Source organism: Crocodylus porosus, unplaced genomic scaffold (assembly GCF_001723895.1).
Source record: "Crocodylus porosus isolate Cpor-Errol unplaced genomic scaffold, CroPor_comp1, whole genome shotgun sequence".
Taxonomy (NCBI): Eukaryota; Metazoa; Chordata; order Crocodylia; family Crocodylidae; genus Crocodylus; species Crocodylus porosus.
This window is the reverse complement of record NW_017728906.1, coordinates 155,233,988-155,251,196: the sequence shown is the minus strand read 5'-3', so window position 1 is coordinate 155,251,196 and position 17,209 is coordinate 155,233,988. Positions and strand designations below refer to the sequence as shown.

The 17,209-nt window shown below is 39.2% G+C and overlaps 1 protein-coding gene across 2 annotated transcripts in view; it reads right to left on the bottom strand.

Moving 5' to 3' along the window:
- Positions 1-2,015: 2,015 nt before the first annotated feature.
- MRPS31 (mitochondrial ribosomal protein S31) overlaps positions 2,016-17,209 on the bottom strand; it is a 23,812-nt gene continuing 8,618 nt past the window's right edge. Inside the window, exons 4-7 of one of the 2 annotated variants that reach the window (XM_019530014.1) lie at positions 13,516-13,653; positions 10,548-10,624; positions 8,600-8,743; positions 2,016-2,631 (exon numbers count right to left, since the gene is read on the bottom strand). In XM_019530014.1, the coding sequence (XP_019385559.1) occupies positions 2,399-2,631; positions 8,600-8,743; positions 10,548-10,624; positions 13,516-13,653 (592 nt within the window). In that variant the 3' untranslated portion in view covers positions 2,016-2,398. The remainder of the gene's footprint in view (positions 2,632-8,599; positions 8,744-10,547; positions 10,625-13,515; positions 13,654-17,209) is intronic. The other variant, XM_019530015.1, reaches the window with a different exon arrangement.

The window sequence follows — 17,209 nt, the reverse complement described above, 5'->3', positions numbered from 1 at the left end:
TTGGGGATATTAGCCGGAGTAGGAGGGGTGCCTTGTACAGGGCTGACAGGGAGAGAAGCTCTCCGGGCCAGGGAGCCCATATTTTGGTTTGAGGCCAGAGAGTCTAGCGGTAGTCTTTTTCCTTAATTTTCGTTGTTCTTTTTCCCACTTTTGGAGGGGAAAGCAGGAAGGCCATAGAGGGTCTCATGCTTGGCTCAAGTCAGGGTCAGGATAGAGCTGTATATCTGCAGGAGAGTGCCCCATACATCAAGAGGCAAGGGTCGGGCCCAGAGATGTCAGCAACTCGGCGAGGCTGGGTATCAGGGTGAGGTGTAGGGGAGGTTGGAGCCTCGCAGACCATCGCCCCTGAATTCCTGACTCCAGATATGCCCTGGCAGTCGACCCCCCCACCACTGAAAGAACGAACAAAGTCATGGCAGATGAGATTGGGGCGGAGACTACCCCGGGGCAATACATCCAGGCGATACAACCTATAGGACAGAGTGGCGAGCGACTGTATACACTCAAAGCCGGGCAGCGCAGGACCAGATGTTTGAAGCCTGCTGGGTGCAGGAAGTTTAGGTTAGATATTAGGAAAAACTTTTTCCTTAGGAGGGTAGTAAAGTACTGGAACAGGTTATGCAGACAGGATGTGGAACTTCCATCTTTCGATGTTTTTAAGATCCCAGCTAGAGAAATCCTTGGCTAGGATGATATAGTTGGGGATGGTCCTGCCTTGAGAGGGGGGTTGGACTATATGACCTCCCGAGGTCCCTTCTAACCCTAATTTTATTTGATTCTATGAAATTGGAAAAAAGGTGCTGCACAATTATGCGAGTAAAGAGGAAGTCAAAATATATTCAATATAGTGGCTCACCATAAGTTTAAAAAGAGTCAGTGCTGAGGGGGACTGAATGCAAAAGGCACTATGCTTTATTAAGATGGACTGTACTAATCTAGCCTTATGGTAGGATCCCATCAGTATGTTCACCCAATATGAGCCATGTATTATACAGGCATGCTCATTGTGGGCTGTATTCAGTCAACTTCAGAGTTGGTCTGTATTACTGACCACATGTTGCTTTTGGCAGCAGTTTAATAATAAGACAGTGTATTTAATGACATGTTCCTGTATGTGAATATAAGATAAGGGCTTTTTCTCCCACCATGCTGACTGGGGGAGAAAAAACCTCAATTTGTATTTGATTAAATATGGTACATTAGACATCCATGTGTACTTTTCTGGGAAGCTGGATCTTTGAGATGCAGGAGGTTAAGACACAGCCCAGGCATTACTGCAGAGTGCAGATGAAGCTTTATAATTTCACAATGTATCACGTGAAATATTTGAACAAACCAACTATAGAGACTGCAAGGACTGGACATTCTAGAGAAAATTTTGTTATCGAGACTTAAAAAACCTCTACAAAATATTTTAAAGGTAAAAATTACAATTAGGAAAATCCTGTTCCAGTGACTGATTAATACATAGATAAAGGAATACTCAAAAAGCATTATCTATAAATAGTCAATAGGCTGCATTCTAGGGTATTTAAGGAATTGGCAAAGGAAACAACTATCCCATTTACAATTAAACAAAGAAGATAAGCTAAACTAAGATCTACCAAAAGGTCTGGGAAATTAACATAGTACTCAACTTCACAAAAAGGAGACATGAGCAGTCTACTCATTCATCTAAAGTCTGAATAAAAACAGGGAGCTGGAAACACCACATGGGAACAATTCAGAAAGAGTTACAAAAGCACAGATTGGTTAAGTAAGGTCAAAGGGATGCATATGCAGGAGTGGGTGAACTACCAATATTTGGAGGGTAGAAACGCACAGCTCGGAGAGGAATTTGATGTGTTAAAATTAGATGCAACCCCAAATAACCAGATAAAAAGGAGGAACATTAAAAAAAAAGTCACATTCTAATGCTAAACCAGGTTGGGCCACAGAATAGTCACTCCTCATTGGAAATGGCAGAATCCCCACCCACCAATTAATACGTTAAAAGAAAATCAAATACAACTTAAGATGGTATCAGCAAGAAACCCTGTATTAGATGAAATTACAGACTTCTCCCAATCTCTGGATTCTGTAACAGCATCAGATTCTAACATGCATGCATTGGAAATTGATCAAATGATTCTTCTATGAAATGCAATAAATGATCACCTGGATAGGCTTGCAACTAAATGATGTGAAATGTGTGTTGTAAAACCAAGTTTTTTGTTTTTATATGTACAGCATACAATGCATAGACTCTTCACTTACATAAAGAACACCAAAGTGACAATTTTTAGTTTGACAACTCATGTCATCTTGGTAACGATTTTATCCTATGCACCGACTCAACAATATATTTTTAAAAAGTTATCAATGTTTACTTTAATAGAACCTTCTTTTCAACGCTAAGTTATCTCTCTTTCTCATAATTTTCAATCTCTTTCAGAAGTTCTTCTTTTTCCTTGAAGTAATTTCGGAACCAATCAATATGCTCAACTTTTTGTTTAACAGTTAAATATGGGTTTTTAGAAAGCCCACAGGTCACTAGTTCCATGAAGTGGCGAATAGGTCCTTGCTTGGGAAAGTCTTCTAGATGTTTATCCAAAAAGATATGCTCATAAAATTCAACATCATCTTCAATTCCTAGAAAGTAAATGACAAAACACTGTCAGATCATCTTCATCATCTGAGTATGAACAAGACAAACTCTTACAAATAAACTTTTTATTAATAAAAAGTTTGGTAGTGGAAATAAAAGAAAAGCTACACTGGAGTAAGAGTAGTACTGTTGTAGTACCACAAAACATTCATTTCCTCCCTAAAGTGAAGAAAAGGTGCACAAAGTTTCATGCTAGCATGATAATATTCTTTATTCTCATTTTAAATTTTCTTTATGGGATGGCATTATTGATCTATATTACTGGGTTGGGAATCCCATGGAAGCCTAAACCCTGATAACCAGTTCTCACCAAAAACTTCTATTCATTATATGCAGACCTTACAACTTATGAATACTGGACTGCTAACAGTGTTTTTTTTAAAGACACTTTTATTTGCAAAATTATGAAATATAATGATTGTGCAAAGAGATAACTTTGCAAAGAGATTTAAAGAAATGCATAAAGTAGTTCAAATGTTTGCACAAACTAGGTTAGAAATCATACATTGTTTGAATGGGTACCCTAAACTGGTAGGCCCATTACATTCCACTGTTTTAACCAGCCTTTTACCATTATAACTGAGAAAGGGAATAGTCACTAAACAATGATTTTAGGACTTCCCAAACTTTTGCATTTCTAAAAGCGACAAAAGGGTAGGTTGGCACACACAATTTAAAGATTTTCTAAGGTAGTTCAGATGTGCTTTGTAAAGCAGTGACCAATACAAAAAAACTGCATTAAAAACATTCCGTTTCAGAAGAATGTGGCATTATGATTTCTTACAAACCTTTCACCAAACAAAGAAACTATTTCTCTACTCTTTCTTGGGAGACTTAATTGATTTCTGCTCATATTTTTTTCAGTCTAAGTAAAGAATCTCCAGGTCTACAGATCTGCCTATATGCAGAAAAAGAAGAGAATGTCTCAAGCACCAGACATGGCCCTGTATCACAGCCAAAAATCAGCTGACTAGCATTAGTTACTGCCAGGAGATTTTTAAGTTGAATCCTATATGAAAATTCACATTTCATTAGAACCTGTAACAAACTGATTTTATACTTTATTCAAAGTATTTGATTTTATACTTTATTCAAAGTAAATTATGCTAATTTGCAAGATGCTAATACCCACATAAAATGCTGGACAGTAATCTTTAGAGATGGCCAAGAACATTTTTTGTTTTGTTTTTTTTAAAGAGCGATAGGCAATGTTCTTGGTCTCAAGCAACAGATCTGGTTGATGTTTGCCTACGTCAAAATTTGAAACATACAAAACATACTTGTAAGCCTACATGAAGATCACATCACAGAAAAGAGTGTAATTTTTATGCTAATGGGGATATTGCAATACATTTGGCACATCGTTACAATCCATATAGACTGTAAGAGGTTACAAATAGAGTTCCACAGGGCCCTGTTCTAGGTCCAGCATTGTTTAATATCTTACTAATAAACTAGACTGAGAGAGAGATGTTCTTGATTAACTTTCACATGATATAAAACTGAGTGGGCTTGCAAAAACTTTACAGGACACAGAATTCAAAAGGATCTTGACAGGTTGTTGAATTGCTGTTTAGTGCACAGTTATCTGAACACAAATAAAAGATGCTGCACCTAAGGAACAAGAATCAAATGTACAAAAATACAAAAGGGGAGATGACTGGCTAGGCGGTAGTGCTGCTGAGAAGTATGAGCAGGGGTGGGGATATAAAAGATACATAGGTATGTAATGCAGAAAGGTTCAGATAACTATGGTCAGTCTTACAAAATGGAAATCAAGAAGGGGTATAATAGCAGTTTTCAAATATTAGAAATACTTCCATTAAAAAGAATAACTGTTCTTTTGCTGCGGACACAAAAGAACAGATTTAACCTGCCGCAAGACAGATTTAGATTAAATCTCAGAGGAAAAAACCCCTTTTTTTAGCTGTCAGAACAGTGGTTTGGTGGAACAGGCTGCCCGGGGAAACTGTGGAAACTCCTTCATTGGAGATTTAAAAAACAAGGCTAGATAGGCATTTGTCTGGGATACTATATCCTGTATTTGTGAAGGGGATTCAGTTCTATGACCCTTGAACTCCCTTCCAAACCTATAAAAGTGAGATACAAATCAGTGCAGGGTTCATGGCATGTCAGTTTCTTCAAATCCTCTAGCTTGGGGGTAGGCAATCTTTTCTGGCTACAGGCCCTGAGATAACCCACCTGGAGTAGAGGCAGTTGACAGGTACCAAGACCCTGCAGCTGCCACCACCTGTCTCCTCAGCAGTGTCAGGGAAGTGCCCACAGCCAGCACCCTCCACTGCCAAATGTTGCTGAAGCCCCATAACCACAGGTCAGATACAAAGGTTCTGCAGGCTGGATTCACCCTCTGCTCTACATGCACAACACTGGTGTAAATCTCCCTATTGCTACATCCAATTCAGAAAGTTACTGTAGTTTCTTTTGGGTTTTAACTTCAGACACTGCAGTGTCTGGTACCAGTGAGACATCACCCTTCTTCCCCTTGTTCTGTAAGGAAAGAAAGCAAGTATTTCTTTCCCCTATGGAAGTCAGTATATTTTTTTCCACCCATCACATCAATTGTAGAAGGTATAATTCTAGTGGGCTTGGAAACCCAAGACCACTGTGAATCCAAGAAATCTTCCCATTATCACGACTGTCTCCATGTAGCATGGGATCCTGATTTGCTACTGTTCATGAACTTGAGAGCCCTTTCGTAATAATTCTAGAATGTGATCATCGCAAAAGTCAGAGATAATCAGTGAGGCAGTGACTGCAGTTAGCTGTCTTGGAAAAGTACTCTGTCCTATTATGCTAAGTAATAGGTGCTGAACCTTGTCCCACAAGTCATGCAATCCACCTGTGAGACTCCTCACTGATCTGGAAATTTTGGTTGCAATGAATCCCCACTGCCAAATTTCCAAGCCCACAAACCAACTCTCATCACTCATCCAGGCTGGGGATCTAAAAGTTTGGGCCCTACTGCTCTAAGTAAATGCTCTTCAATATTTTTGGAAGCGGTATATAGAAAGTAGTGAGGTGCTCCAAGTATTAAAATTAAATCTATTAAGACTTCTGGAGTGGAGAAATATTGTTTCTCAAATCTTAAAAGTTCATCAGTAAATTTTGCACCCCCATCCCTTCTTTTAAAAAAATATTTTTTCCTTTCCTCTAGCAACCATTCTCTCCTCCAACCTCAGAGCAGAAGAGATACAGGAGAAACAGAAGTGACAGCTTCTCAGTGAGGAATTTCTGTTTTCACAGAAGTTAAGGTCAGAAGGGATCATTAGATCATCTAATCTAGCCTCATGCACAAGAAAGGCAATTGAATTTTAGCCAAAACCTTTTTTTAACAAGTCTAAAGACTTTAGTTAGGCTTAATATCTGTGTCTTCAGAAAACAGTATGTCACATGAGTCTCCCATGTGTCATCAATGCCCCAGGCCCCAGCAATGGCATGAAACTAATGAGATGAGATAAATCTAGATGAGTCCAGCAGGCAAACTGTAGGCCTAGCAGCAAAGAAAGCAGGAAACCCCACTCAAGCTTCCTGCCAAACTGACCTGGGGAACATTCTTTCCTAATCCCAAATCTGACCAGTGTTACCCTGAGCACTCGGACAATGTAGAGTAACCAGGCATCTAAAAAATAAGAGAATTTTTTGTATCTGCCCAGATCACTGCCTCACCCATGCAGTATCCCATTTCCAATCTCAGATGTTTTGAAGAAAGACCTCTCTATTTCACACAGACTGAAGAATTTTTCCTAAGGGCTGGATACAAGTATTATCTTTCAGAAAGATACCCAATCTTGCTTTAAAGACCCCAAACGATGATGGATCCACCACCTCTCCAGGTAAACTGTTCAGTGTTTAATTACCTCATTGCTAGGAAATGGCGTAGTTTAGGGTCAGAATCACATAAATAGAGCATTATGGCAACAGTCAGTACATGACTGGTAGGACTTTTGCCTAGAGACTCTGCCAGAAGCAACTTCACATAACTGATTTGCTGACATTTTTCATAACTCTATCATTGGAAAAGTAACATTGTTTAAGTGTCAGTGTAGAAATATTTGTTTTTCAAAATGAGGCAGCTACAGATGGGACCCAAGTTTGGCCTTACATACCCAGTTCATTACTCAAAAAAACAAGCTATTAAGGTACAGATGCACTCAAACCATGTTAAAAAGGGACAGATGTTTCCAAGCAGTAACACAGGGTTTTTTTGCTTTCCTGTTTATAGTTTGTTTTTAAAAGTTTAAAAACTGGGTTCTGTTAAACTGTTGCAGCCAGAAATATTTGTTCCACATAAGATACAATTTAATATTACTTAAGTTTTTGTAATCAAAGCTTTGTGGCTTACTAAAGGAAGCAACTCTTTCTTGGTACAGCACAATGTAAAAGAAGGTGCTGCTATTGAAAAGATGATAGCATACAAAAAAAATCAGCATTAGAACAGGAAAAGGGCAGCTGAGGTTAAGCTGTACTGACATCACTGTGAGTTTCTGCAAGCCTTTTCATGTACCTGCTTTAGTTAATGTTCTGTAATACAGTTGGCTATTTGATAGGACAGAATTTATTGGCCTAAATTTGCAACCTGACCTGTGATAAATTTTGGATTGCTGTTGAAATTTTCCACATGAGTAGCCTTTGTGGATAAATCAATAAAGATTCCTGTCTAACTATATGTGAAGACTCCTTGTCCATTTCCAGACAGCAGGGTTCCATGCACATTACTACATCAGAAGAAAGCTTTGGTCATAGCAGTTACAAGCTTGTGAAACCATAACTAGAATATCCTTGGATTAGTGCACAACAAGATGGACTGATTCTCACAGAGGCAGCAATTAAATTCTATTACAAGACTGCCAAGACAGGATGGGAAAATCAAAAGAAAACACTGAACTTCATTAGGCAATTTGCAACTCTTATCTATGACAGACGGTCAAGAAGCGCCACTTCAGCTACTACCCTGTTATGCTTTTAGTGACAAAATTGTTCTAAAAACAGTTGTATGATGTCTTCAAAGACTTTAAAATGCCACTGCCAAGCTCTCTACAAAGTTATTAAAAACTTATTTGAAAAGCATCCACAAATTCTTCTTCCATTCATAATGTTCTTTACAGGTCTTTGGAGGTCTAACTGCACACACAAAAGGTTACACAGTATAGTATGACGATGTCCTGCTAAATATGACTGCTGAAGCAGCTAAATGCTGTAACTCTGCTTTTGCTAATGAAATAGGTTGGACTAATGTTAACAATCAGTGCAGCTCTGGCAACATTACGAGGCTGGCCAGAACTTGGTAGTTGCTGCAGCCTTACTCTGAGCCATGACCAAAAAATATGCAATGTACAGGGATGGGTTTAAGATTCTCCCGTCTATCCCTGCAGTCCTTTTGAAAACAATGCAATAGTGAAAAGAACCATTAATACCGCTGAATGTCTTTTAGGGGTTTGCAACTGGGGAAGGTTTCAAATAAAAGCATTGAACTCTGCCATGTGAGAATTTATTGAAGTTTAGTTTCTTTTCAGGTTTTTTGTTTTTTTAAAGACATTTCTGTTGGCAGCTTTGCAAAGTGTAAAAATAAGCAACAAAATCTCCAAAAAGACAAAGCAGAAAATTCCTGATATTTAGATTTAGCCCTATTCAACAACTTCAACTTCAGCCTGTATCTTCCAACTCAGTCTTAACGTAATTGTTTTAGTTATTAAAATGTTGATTTGGAAAGTCTAACAGCCAGTGTGCTAAAATGACTTTATCTGAAGCTTTCTTGACTGACTTAGGGTAGTTTAACATTGCATTCATGACAAAAAGCACTGGTACTGAATATATTAGATGTAGCTCAAGTGCATTATAAAAATAGTCAAAGGTCATGTTAGTACTCTAATTATTCTACAAAGTATTCTACAAAGATATATAAAGAGATCATTAAAGCTCATGTAGACGTACCAGCTTCGTTGTTAATCGGGAACTCCCATAGTTTCCCCTCTTCTGTCCACTGGATCATTTCCTCAAAACCATTCAGAGGTGGCTGTCGACATGTTGCTGCAATCTCTTTAGCATATTCCAGATCCCAAAGTGTTGGTGAAGATTCTAAAAAAATAAAAATTCTCTCAGTGTGCTGGTGTACTAGCTGAAATATAAAGCTTAATTAGAATATTCATCAACCTTAGTGAAGTCTAGTATCAATTTTAAGCCTTATGAATTTAAGCTGTAGTTAATAAGACCATCTTGGTCCACCGCTGTGGAACTTCAGATACTATGAATAACATTTTCATTTTGCTTTATATGGCACTACTTTTAAACTAGTTTACACAGCTGCTAATAAAATGGTCATTATGACTGGACGTGCTTGATTGAACCCAAAAATTAGCTACGTGAATACATATTTTCAGAAGGATAGCAAAAATAATATTACATTGTGTGAGTGGTTCTCAACCTTCTTAGACTCAAGGCACCCCTTGGAAAATGCCAACTCTTTCACTTGTTGTTTGACCATGGAAAAATAATAGAGCAAATAGAAAAAATAATAATGTTTTTTGCAAAGAACCTGAAAAGCCCACAATGGGTCAGAACAGTTTTGACACTCTGGATTCCCATTTGTAAGGTTCTCAAGGCACCCTGGCTAAGAATCAGTGTATTATACACTCTGCTTTTCATATAAAATTGGATAATTTTAAGCCAACTTACATTTTCAGATAATTACTTAGCTATTTGAATCTAAAAGAGGTTATAATTGTGATATTCTGTTGAATGGCTCTCACATTCCATCCCCAGTGGGTTCCACTGAATCCACTGTGTTCAGGGAAACCAGCAGCTGCTGGACAGTGCACTCCACTATACAACTGAGACTACAAGGAGAAATTAACAGAAGCAGAACATTTCCCAGACTAGAAACTGGCTAAAGCTATAGAGCTAATCAACCTACAATCAAAATGCCCACAAATGAGGACCCTTGCTGATCCACAGAGAAGAGGCCATCTCCACTGCAACCTCTGGCTTTATATGAATAATACTTTACAATGGAATGTTTTCTGTGAAAGGAACTCAAAGGATTAATTTTAAAAATATCAATTAATTAAGCATCAATGGCTACAAAACAGGACAACCCCAGTTACACAAAATAAATAAGGAATAAAAAGGCAGTGACAACATAAGTAACTTGCCAACAGCCACACAATAAATCAGTCAGGAATGCAAGCATAGGCTTTAAGCCCTACAACATACTCTTTCTGTTCTTAAAAAAATGAAGAATATCCCATTCAGGGGCCAATCAAGCCTGCCCCTGCATTGCGGTAAGAGCTGCTGCGTGGCACTAGAACAGGCTTTTCATCTTATTTTTAAAAGATTACGATGATTTTTGTACATAGTCAAAATTTATGTGTGGCATTAGCTGCTCTAGGTGAAGCTAAACTTCATTTGTCCAGGAGTCGCAGCAGGGTCCCAAAGTTTCTGACAAGGAAATTCCTTCAATTCTATCCTTCAGTTTTCCCTACCATTGAAGTCTTGGGCTCCTCCTAAGCAAAAACTAGTATAATGCTTTTGCAGTATAGATAAACATTCAATCAGAACTTGGGTCAGCCAACAGATACATTTTCAACTGGAAAAATTCAGGGGAACTTTAGCATTCACAGAACACTTACAGCAGTTACAAGAAGCACATGATGTCAGTTTTACCATATGACTTTAATAATATATCTTAGTTCTGAAAGATGGTAAGAACCATTATTTCATAATGTTATGTGGATGTTTTGCCCAGCAAAATCTAGTTTAGACCAATATATTCATTTTTTACTAGATTTGGAACCAGAGAGCTTGCATCCAGCACCTTTCCTCTCACATTCTCAAAATTCAAATCATCCTTCTCCTTCGAATTCGTTGTTGTTTTTTCACCCACCTGTTTCAGAAACCTCTTTTGTAACCCTAGGAGCAACCTGGAAAATATTAAGCTTCGTTCCACTATACTGCACTGTACTGTAAACACAAAACAAAAAAACAATGGTATTTAACATTTCACAACTTTACAACATTGTAAACTTAATTTTAAACTGGCAATCACAAAATATGCTGGCGAAATTCTAACTAATCCTCTTCTGGAAACAAAAGATACCAACATACTGACTGTATTATTAAATCTTCAGCCTTTTAACCTAAGGCAAACTTTCCATTTGAGATATTATCTCATAAAGCAGTTACTGAGGCACTGAATGCATATACAATACATTCTTTCGTTAGGAAGTAAATTAATATAATTGCCATTATTTGAACTTATTTCTTTCCATTTAAATATTTAAGAACCCTAATGAAGTCAAATGCTATCAATTTATGGTATGTTAGTAATAAAACATTTCAATTAGAAAGCAAATTTCATCTTCTTTATTCTTCTACACAGAATATTACATAATTCAAGAAAAAAGTCAATAGCTAAATCAAATGATCCCCGATTTGTGAAGTAAACAGCTTTCTTGGCAGATCATATAACCACCCATTTCTCCCTGACATATGACTAACACTCAAAGTCTAATTAGTATCATTCTGGTTCTTCCTCCTCTGGATAGGGACATATTTGATTTTGATCGTTTGTTTACTTTTCTGGCAAAGAATCATCTCAATGCTTTACAGGATTTAATAGTCAAAAGAAGAGTATTCCAAGAGTAAACATCTTCTCAGTAATAGCCTAAAAACCCATCAAAATGAATATTTCGAAAAAAATACATGAAGCAAGATAATACATTTACTTTAAATTTAGAACAAATTATTCTTTTAACCATGTAATCTTTCCTGCGTGTACACGTTTCCACTGAAATTCTGACTGTTTCTACTTAGTATGATTACATATTCATTGTTACCCTAGCAACACTTGCCTTTTCTGCCTTTAAATTTCATCCCTCTGGCTTTCCTGCAGTTTTTCTGCAGGCAAAACTGCTACTACAAACCTGCTCTTGTCATATTCCATTTTATTGATGTAACTACCCAGGATCTATTTCAGAACACACTAATATGATGACATGGTCTGAAAAGAATGTCACATTTAAACAGATTTGGGATTTTATTTTCCTATTTGTGCATGAATCCCAATAATATTAGTTGTAGAGGCGTATTTTGAAAAAATATCTACACCAAAAATTACTGGCTCAAATTACAATAAAGCAAGTATCACCTGTCTTTTAATCTATCTCTCTCCCGCCCCTCCTTCCTTGGGACATCAACATCTGGCAAATAGAAGATAACTTGAAACTGAACTGAGAGTCATAGTTCATTACATACAGATGCTAACCTGTATTAGTTTTTCTTTACTGTCTATGTTCTGCCCTCTTAACCCAGATTTTCAGTTTACATTTGCAGCCAGCCACTCTTGGCTATTTCTAAGTTGTAACAAGTTTTGCCACCTTAAATGAAATCAAGGACTGCTTGTGTCCACTGAAGGGTAAGACCCCCTCAGATTGCATTGGCTTTCAGTCACTATTAGCCTGGACTGGATTCACATCTCCAAGTCACAGGTAGGAGGCTACAGAGCCATCAAACAATTCACAGTGCATTTAGTTTCCCAGCTCCTCAAATTAAAATAGTTTACAGCTTACCATGAAAAGTGAAAAATCTCTGGACAAAAATTTCAAGTCAACAAAAGGTGCATTTCTATCTCTTGATCCATTCTTCATTATCTTATCAGATTTTTCCTCCAATGCTTTCTGAAGCACTGGGTTTGGGAAGCAGAGTATGTCCTGCTCCCATCTATTTAGGATTCTTCCTCAAGATACTTCACTAACTCTCATCTCAAGCTGCCAGTGCCCCAAGAGAAAGCATACCACTGAAAAATATTTCAGCATCTGAGTCAGGTTTTCTCAGGATTGACTGTGAATGCTGTTCCTTAGAGGATTTCTTAAATATTCCTGTTTGTTCGAAGGCATAATTCTCTGTTTATGATATACTGAAGTGTCTCATTCTAGGACAGCAAAATCATTGTATAACTAGTGACCCATAACTCAGTGCTAATTTCTCAGTTAGCCAGATTCCACCTTCAGAATTCCCCAACTATATGTTAAAAAACATGATTCAACTTTAACCCACTAACTCCACTTAAAGTTAGATGCAATTAAGGGAGTTAATCTTAGAGAAATGTGGAGAAAAGGGGAAAGCATATAATAAGTCAACAAGTGGTTCTGAGGATGTTATGGGATAAGAGTTCCCAGGACAATAACCAGAATGCAGTAATGAGAGGACATTTTGTTCCAATATAACAATTCAAAAGCATTCTCTTAACTTCATAAAATACCTTGTGTAAACAAAAAAACAAAAAAGGTACTATGATTTTAAAGATGCACTCTGACATCACCATTTAAAAGAGTTAGTTCTATAATAGCCAACTGCAAAATCTCAGTCATTCTGTGCCTGAATTAAACTATTGTCTATCAGAAGCAGACCTTCTGTTTTAGCAACTGTGCATGCGCATGTACATGCACGAATGCATGCATACACATGGCAAGTTATTTCTACTAAGAATATTTTCCAATCAGGTGAATGTAGGACTTTAAAGCCCTTCCACCATCCCAAAATCTGATGAACAGAAACTAAAATAACTCTGTGCATAAGTAAAAACAGATTACACTTTAGCTCCAGATAGTTCCAAAAATCTAAGCTTTAATATTTAAAGACAGGCAATTACTTTAATGGGCTATTTAAAAATGAACTAATGCATTCTTGTGCCAGGCTATTTCAATGCTAGCAGCACTTTGGTGAAAGACAAAAACCCCATGGAGGTCTCTTATGCTGTAAAATTTAGCTGGTGTTTCTTGATTACTAAAATAAGTCAGTCAATAATTTATTGGGAAGGAATAACATAGAAAAAGCAGATTAATAGGGAGTACCTCCTAGTTCCAGAAAATTCAGACTTGGCTCTCTCGGGCACCTCTCTCTCCCTCTTATCCTCGAAGGGAATAAAGTTTGATGTCCTGGATTTACTTCTTATATGAGTCCGTTTTCTAATCTTGCTTGCAATAGTGTTGCTGAAATGGAAGAGATAAGAAGAGAATTGGAGAACATGAAAATACAGTAAGTCTGGCAACATGTTTTAATATAGCAAATCATTCCCTGTTGGTTTCATAAGCCTGCCACTCAAACTTATGGAAAAGAGAACCAGACATACTGCCAAATTTCTGAAGTCTTATCTTTATAAAAACTTAACTGCTCAATTATTCTTATATAATAAAGGGCTTAGTCTGTCTGCCTGTCTGTCCATAATGCTCTTGGAGCACTCTGATTGGTTAGTAAAACACAATACAACCTCTCTGCCTTTGTGCAACCAAACTTCTCCTTGCCCTCTGTTTTCTGGCTGGCCAAAGCAAAATTACCCTCATGCCTTTCCTCTCCTCCAGCTGTTTTTGGGATGATCCAAGAAAAAACAGCAAAAATCAGCTGTTTTAAACCACAGTGCCCAGAGTTTAAAAGGAGAAAAAAAACTTAGTTTGAACAGTATGTTTCATAGTTCTAAGTACAATATATTCCCACTATGCCAATACATTTAGAGGATCAGTTTAAAATATAAACATTCTATCATTCATGCCTAGATTAAATCAAAAGAGCATTAATGACTAGAAAAAAAAAGAATGTCTGGAAAAGCTAATCACTACAAAAGGATTCTCTCTCAGGTTTATAGACATGGTTTGGCACAGAAGGAAGACAAGAATGTCCCAGTTTTTCAAAGCAACAGTTCGCGACAGAAAAACAATCAAAACATTCAGAATCTTATACATTTATACATTTAAATATCAGAATCTGATATTTTAAAAAAAGAAGGTCAGCACATCTGTATTCTTTCACTCTACCAATTATTTTTGTTAATATTATTACTGGCATTGTTAAGATAGAGCTGATTCAGAAAATTCACAATTTTTTGGAGGTCTGGCTAGCATTATTCCCAAGGTCAGAGTCCCTGACTGCCCAGCCCAGCTGCTTTATTTGGCAAGTGGACCAAAAGGACAGAATGCTGCTGTATTACAGAGATCACATTCCCTCTAAGCCGTTTCCATTGCTAGGAAGCTGGATTCTTTGTGGTTTTGCACAGCTGGCCAAACTTCCTCCTGGATAGGCCCCTGAACAGCTAACTTATACGGTCTATGATGTTACAATTTCAGAGAAACAGGGTCCTAAGTCACCATTCACTGATGCGTGAAAAACTAGCAAACTTGTTTTCACCTTACCTTTTCAAAATAACTGATTGCATGGTATTATGTCAAATGCATTCATCATCCTACACCCAAACTTTCCTCCAACATTAACCAAAAACAAAACTAAAAAGGTATTTAGGGCCTGACCTACATCCCAAGCAAGAGAAGTCAGATTTTCAATTCAAAATTCACCCTTGTTCAACTCACTCTGTTTAAGTATAGCAAGTGTCTCCTAACAGAGCTAAAGGAAGCCAACGAGTCTATACGAAGGAATAAACACACTAGAGGTCCTTTTCCCTTCCGGCAGCTGGAGGGTAGGATGCTGATGACAAACAGAGCCCCATCCCCTTGCACGAAGGGACTGAGAAAATTGCAAATTAAACACAGAAATATGGATAATTCAGGATGTATTTAGCTTCAAGTGAGCTTTAACTTTTCCTTCTGTGGATTTAACTGTAATCTTTAATATTACTAAGATATTTCAGTATGGTGCTGTTGTAATTTCCACCAAGTAAAACTTCATCCCACACTAAAAAAAAAAAGTTCCTGTATTATTCATATTTTTCCCTTCTAGCAAACATACTGTTCTCACTAGGTCTACAAACCAAGGAAGAAGATAGTGTACAACAGTGACCTCTGCAGGACACTCAATATTATGGTAAAACCCCTGATTATCTGAGGGACAACTCTGTTTTACTAATTTGTACTGGCAGGGTCCACGACCCAGCTCCACCCACAACAGATCTGCAATGTATTGGTACTGTGTAACAAACAGTTCTCTTTTAATTTTTATTGTATTTAGGTTTGTTCTAATGTTATGGTATGCATCAGGTAGAAGATAGGGTACAGTGGCACCTTAGAACAGGAGTGGGCAATTATTTGAGACGGAGGGACACTTAAGAATTTTGGGTGAGCTGTTGCGGGCCAGGTCAGCACCCACCCATCCTCCCCGACAGCTCACCAAAACTCCCTCTAGCCCAAATTAAGTGCCCACCCCTGGACAGAGAGAAGAAAGGTTAGGGGAACCTAACCTTTGTTCCCCATTTCTCCACATCACCCTAACCTTGATTCCCTGGCACGCAGCCAGGCTAGTGCCATGCTGTGTTCCTGCACACTGCCTCAGGCCATGTGGGTGCCACTGCCATAGCTCCTGTCTGACACAGCCACATGCCAGGGACTTGGAGCAGGGGAGAGGGTACAGGGAGAAGGGCTAGTGCCATGCACTTCCCCCCTTCTCCCTGAACCCCTTCACCTGCTCCAAGTCCCCAGCATGGAGCAGGGTCAGGCAGGAGCCACGCCAGTGGCACCCACGTGACCCGAGGCAACGCATGGGAACAGCACGGCATCGGCCTGGCTGACTGCTGGGGACTCAGGGTGGGGAGGGGGTGCAGGAAGAAGGGGCCAGGAGCTGCAGGTCATCTGGGCCCAGCCAAACCGGTGCCATGCTCTGTTTCCTCCCAGCTGGGCCCAGATGACCTGCAGCTCCTGGCCCCCTTCTTTCCGGTCCCCCTCTCCCCTTCCCTCCCCCACCCTGACACTCAGCTGGGTCAGGTAGGAGCCGTGCCAGCTGCACTCATATGGCCCAAGGCAGCATGCAGAAACAAAGTGGCCCAGCTATATGCCAGGGACTTGGGGGAAAGAAGGGGGTGCAGGGAGAAAGGGGCTGGGAGCCGCAGGTTATTTGGACCCAATCAGACCAGTGCCTGACTGTTTCCTCCTTTTCCCTGTACCCTCTCCTCTGCCCTGAGTCCCAGGCATGTGGCCAGACTGGTGCAACATTGTGTTCCCAAGCACTGCTTCAGACCACACAGGTGCAACTGGCATGGTTCCTGCCTGACCCAGCTGCCTGCCACAGACTCAGGGTCAGGCAGGAGTCAAGCCAGCCACTCCAGCTGTGTCCACATGGCGCAGCCTGAAGCAGCACATGGGAACACAGCACAGCACTGATGTCCACACCACTGGCCACCACCACTGGGACAGGGTCGGCCAGCCAGGGAGTGGAGGGGAAGGGAGGGTCTGCTGCTGCAGCAGCTGAGTAACACGGGGAAGGGTGAGAGGCACTGAAAGCCAGGGCACCCATGAGCCAGATATAATTCTCCTTTGGAGAAGCAGCTGCAAAATCATTTGGTGGGCCATATTTTGCCCACCCCTGCCTTAGAGACTAACTGGTTTGGAGAGGCATAAGCTCCCATAAGCAGCAGTAGGATATTTTAGATGCAATAAATGGACTGGCAGAACGAAAAGATAATTTATAATAGAAGGAAGAGAGACACAGACAAGGGATTCTGCTAAGACAGGCAATAAGTAGGTTTCATAGATTTCATAGACATTAGGGCTGAAAGGGACCTCGGGAGATCATCGAGTCCAGCCCCCTGCCCAAAGGGCAGGAAGTCAG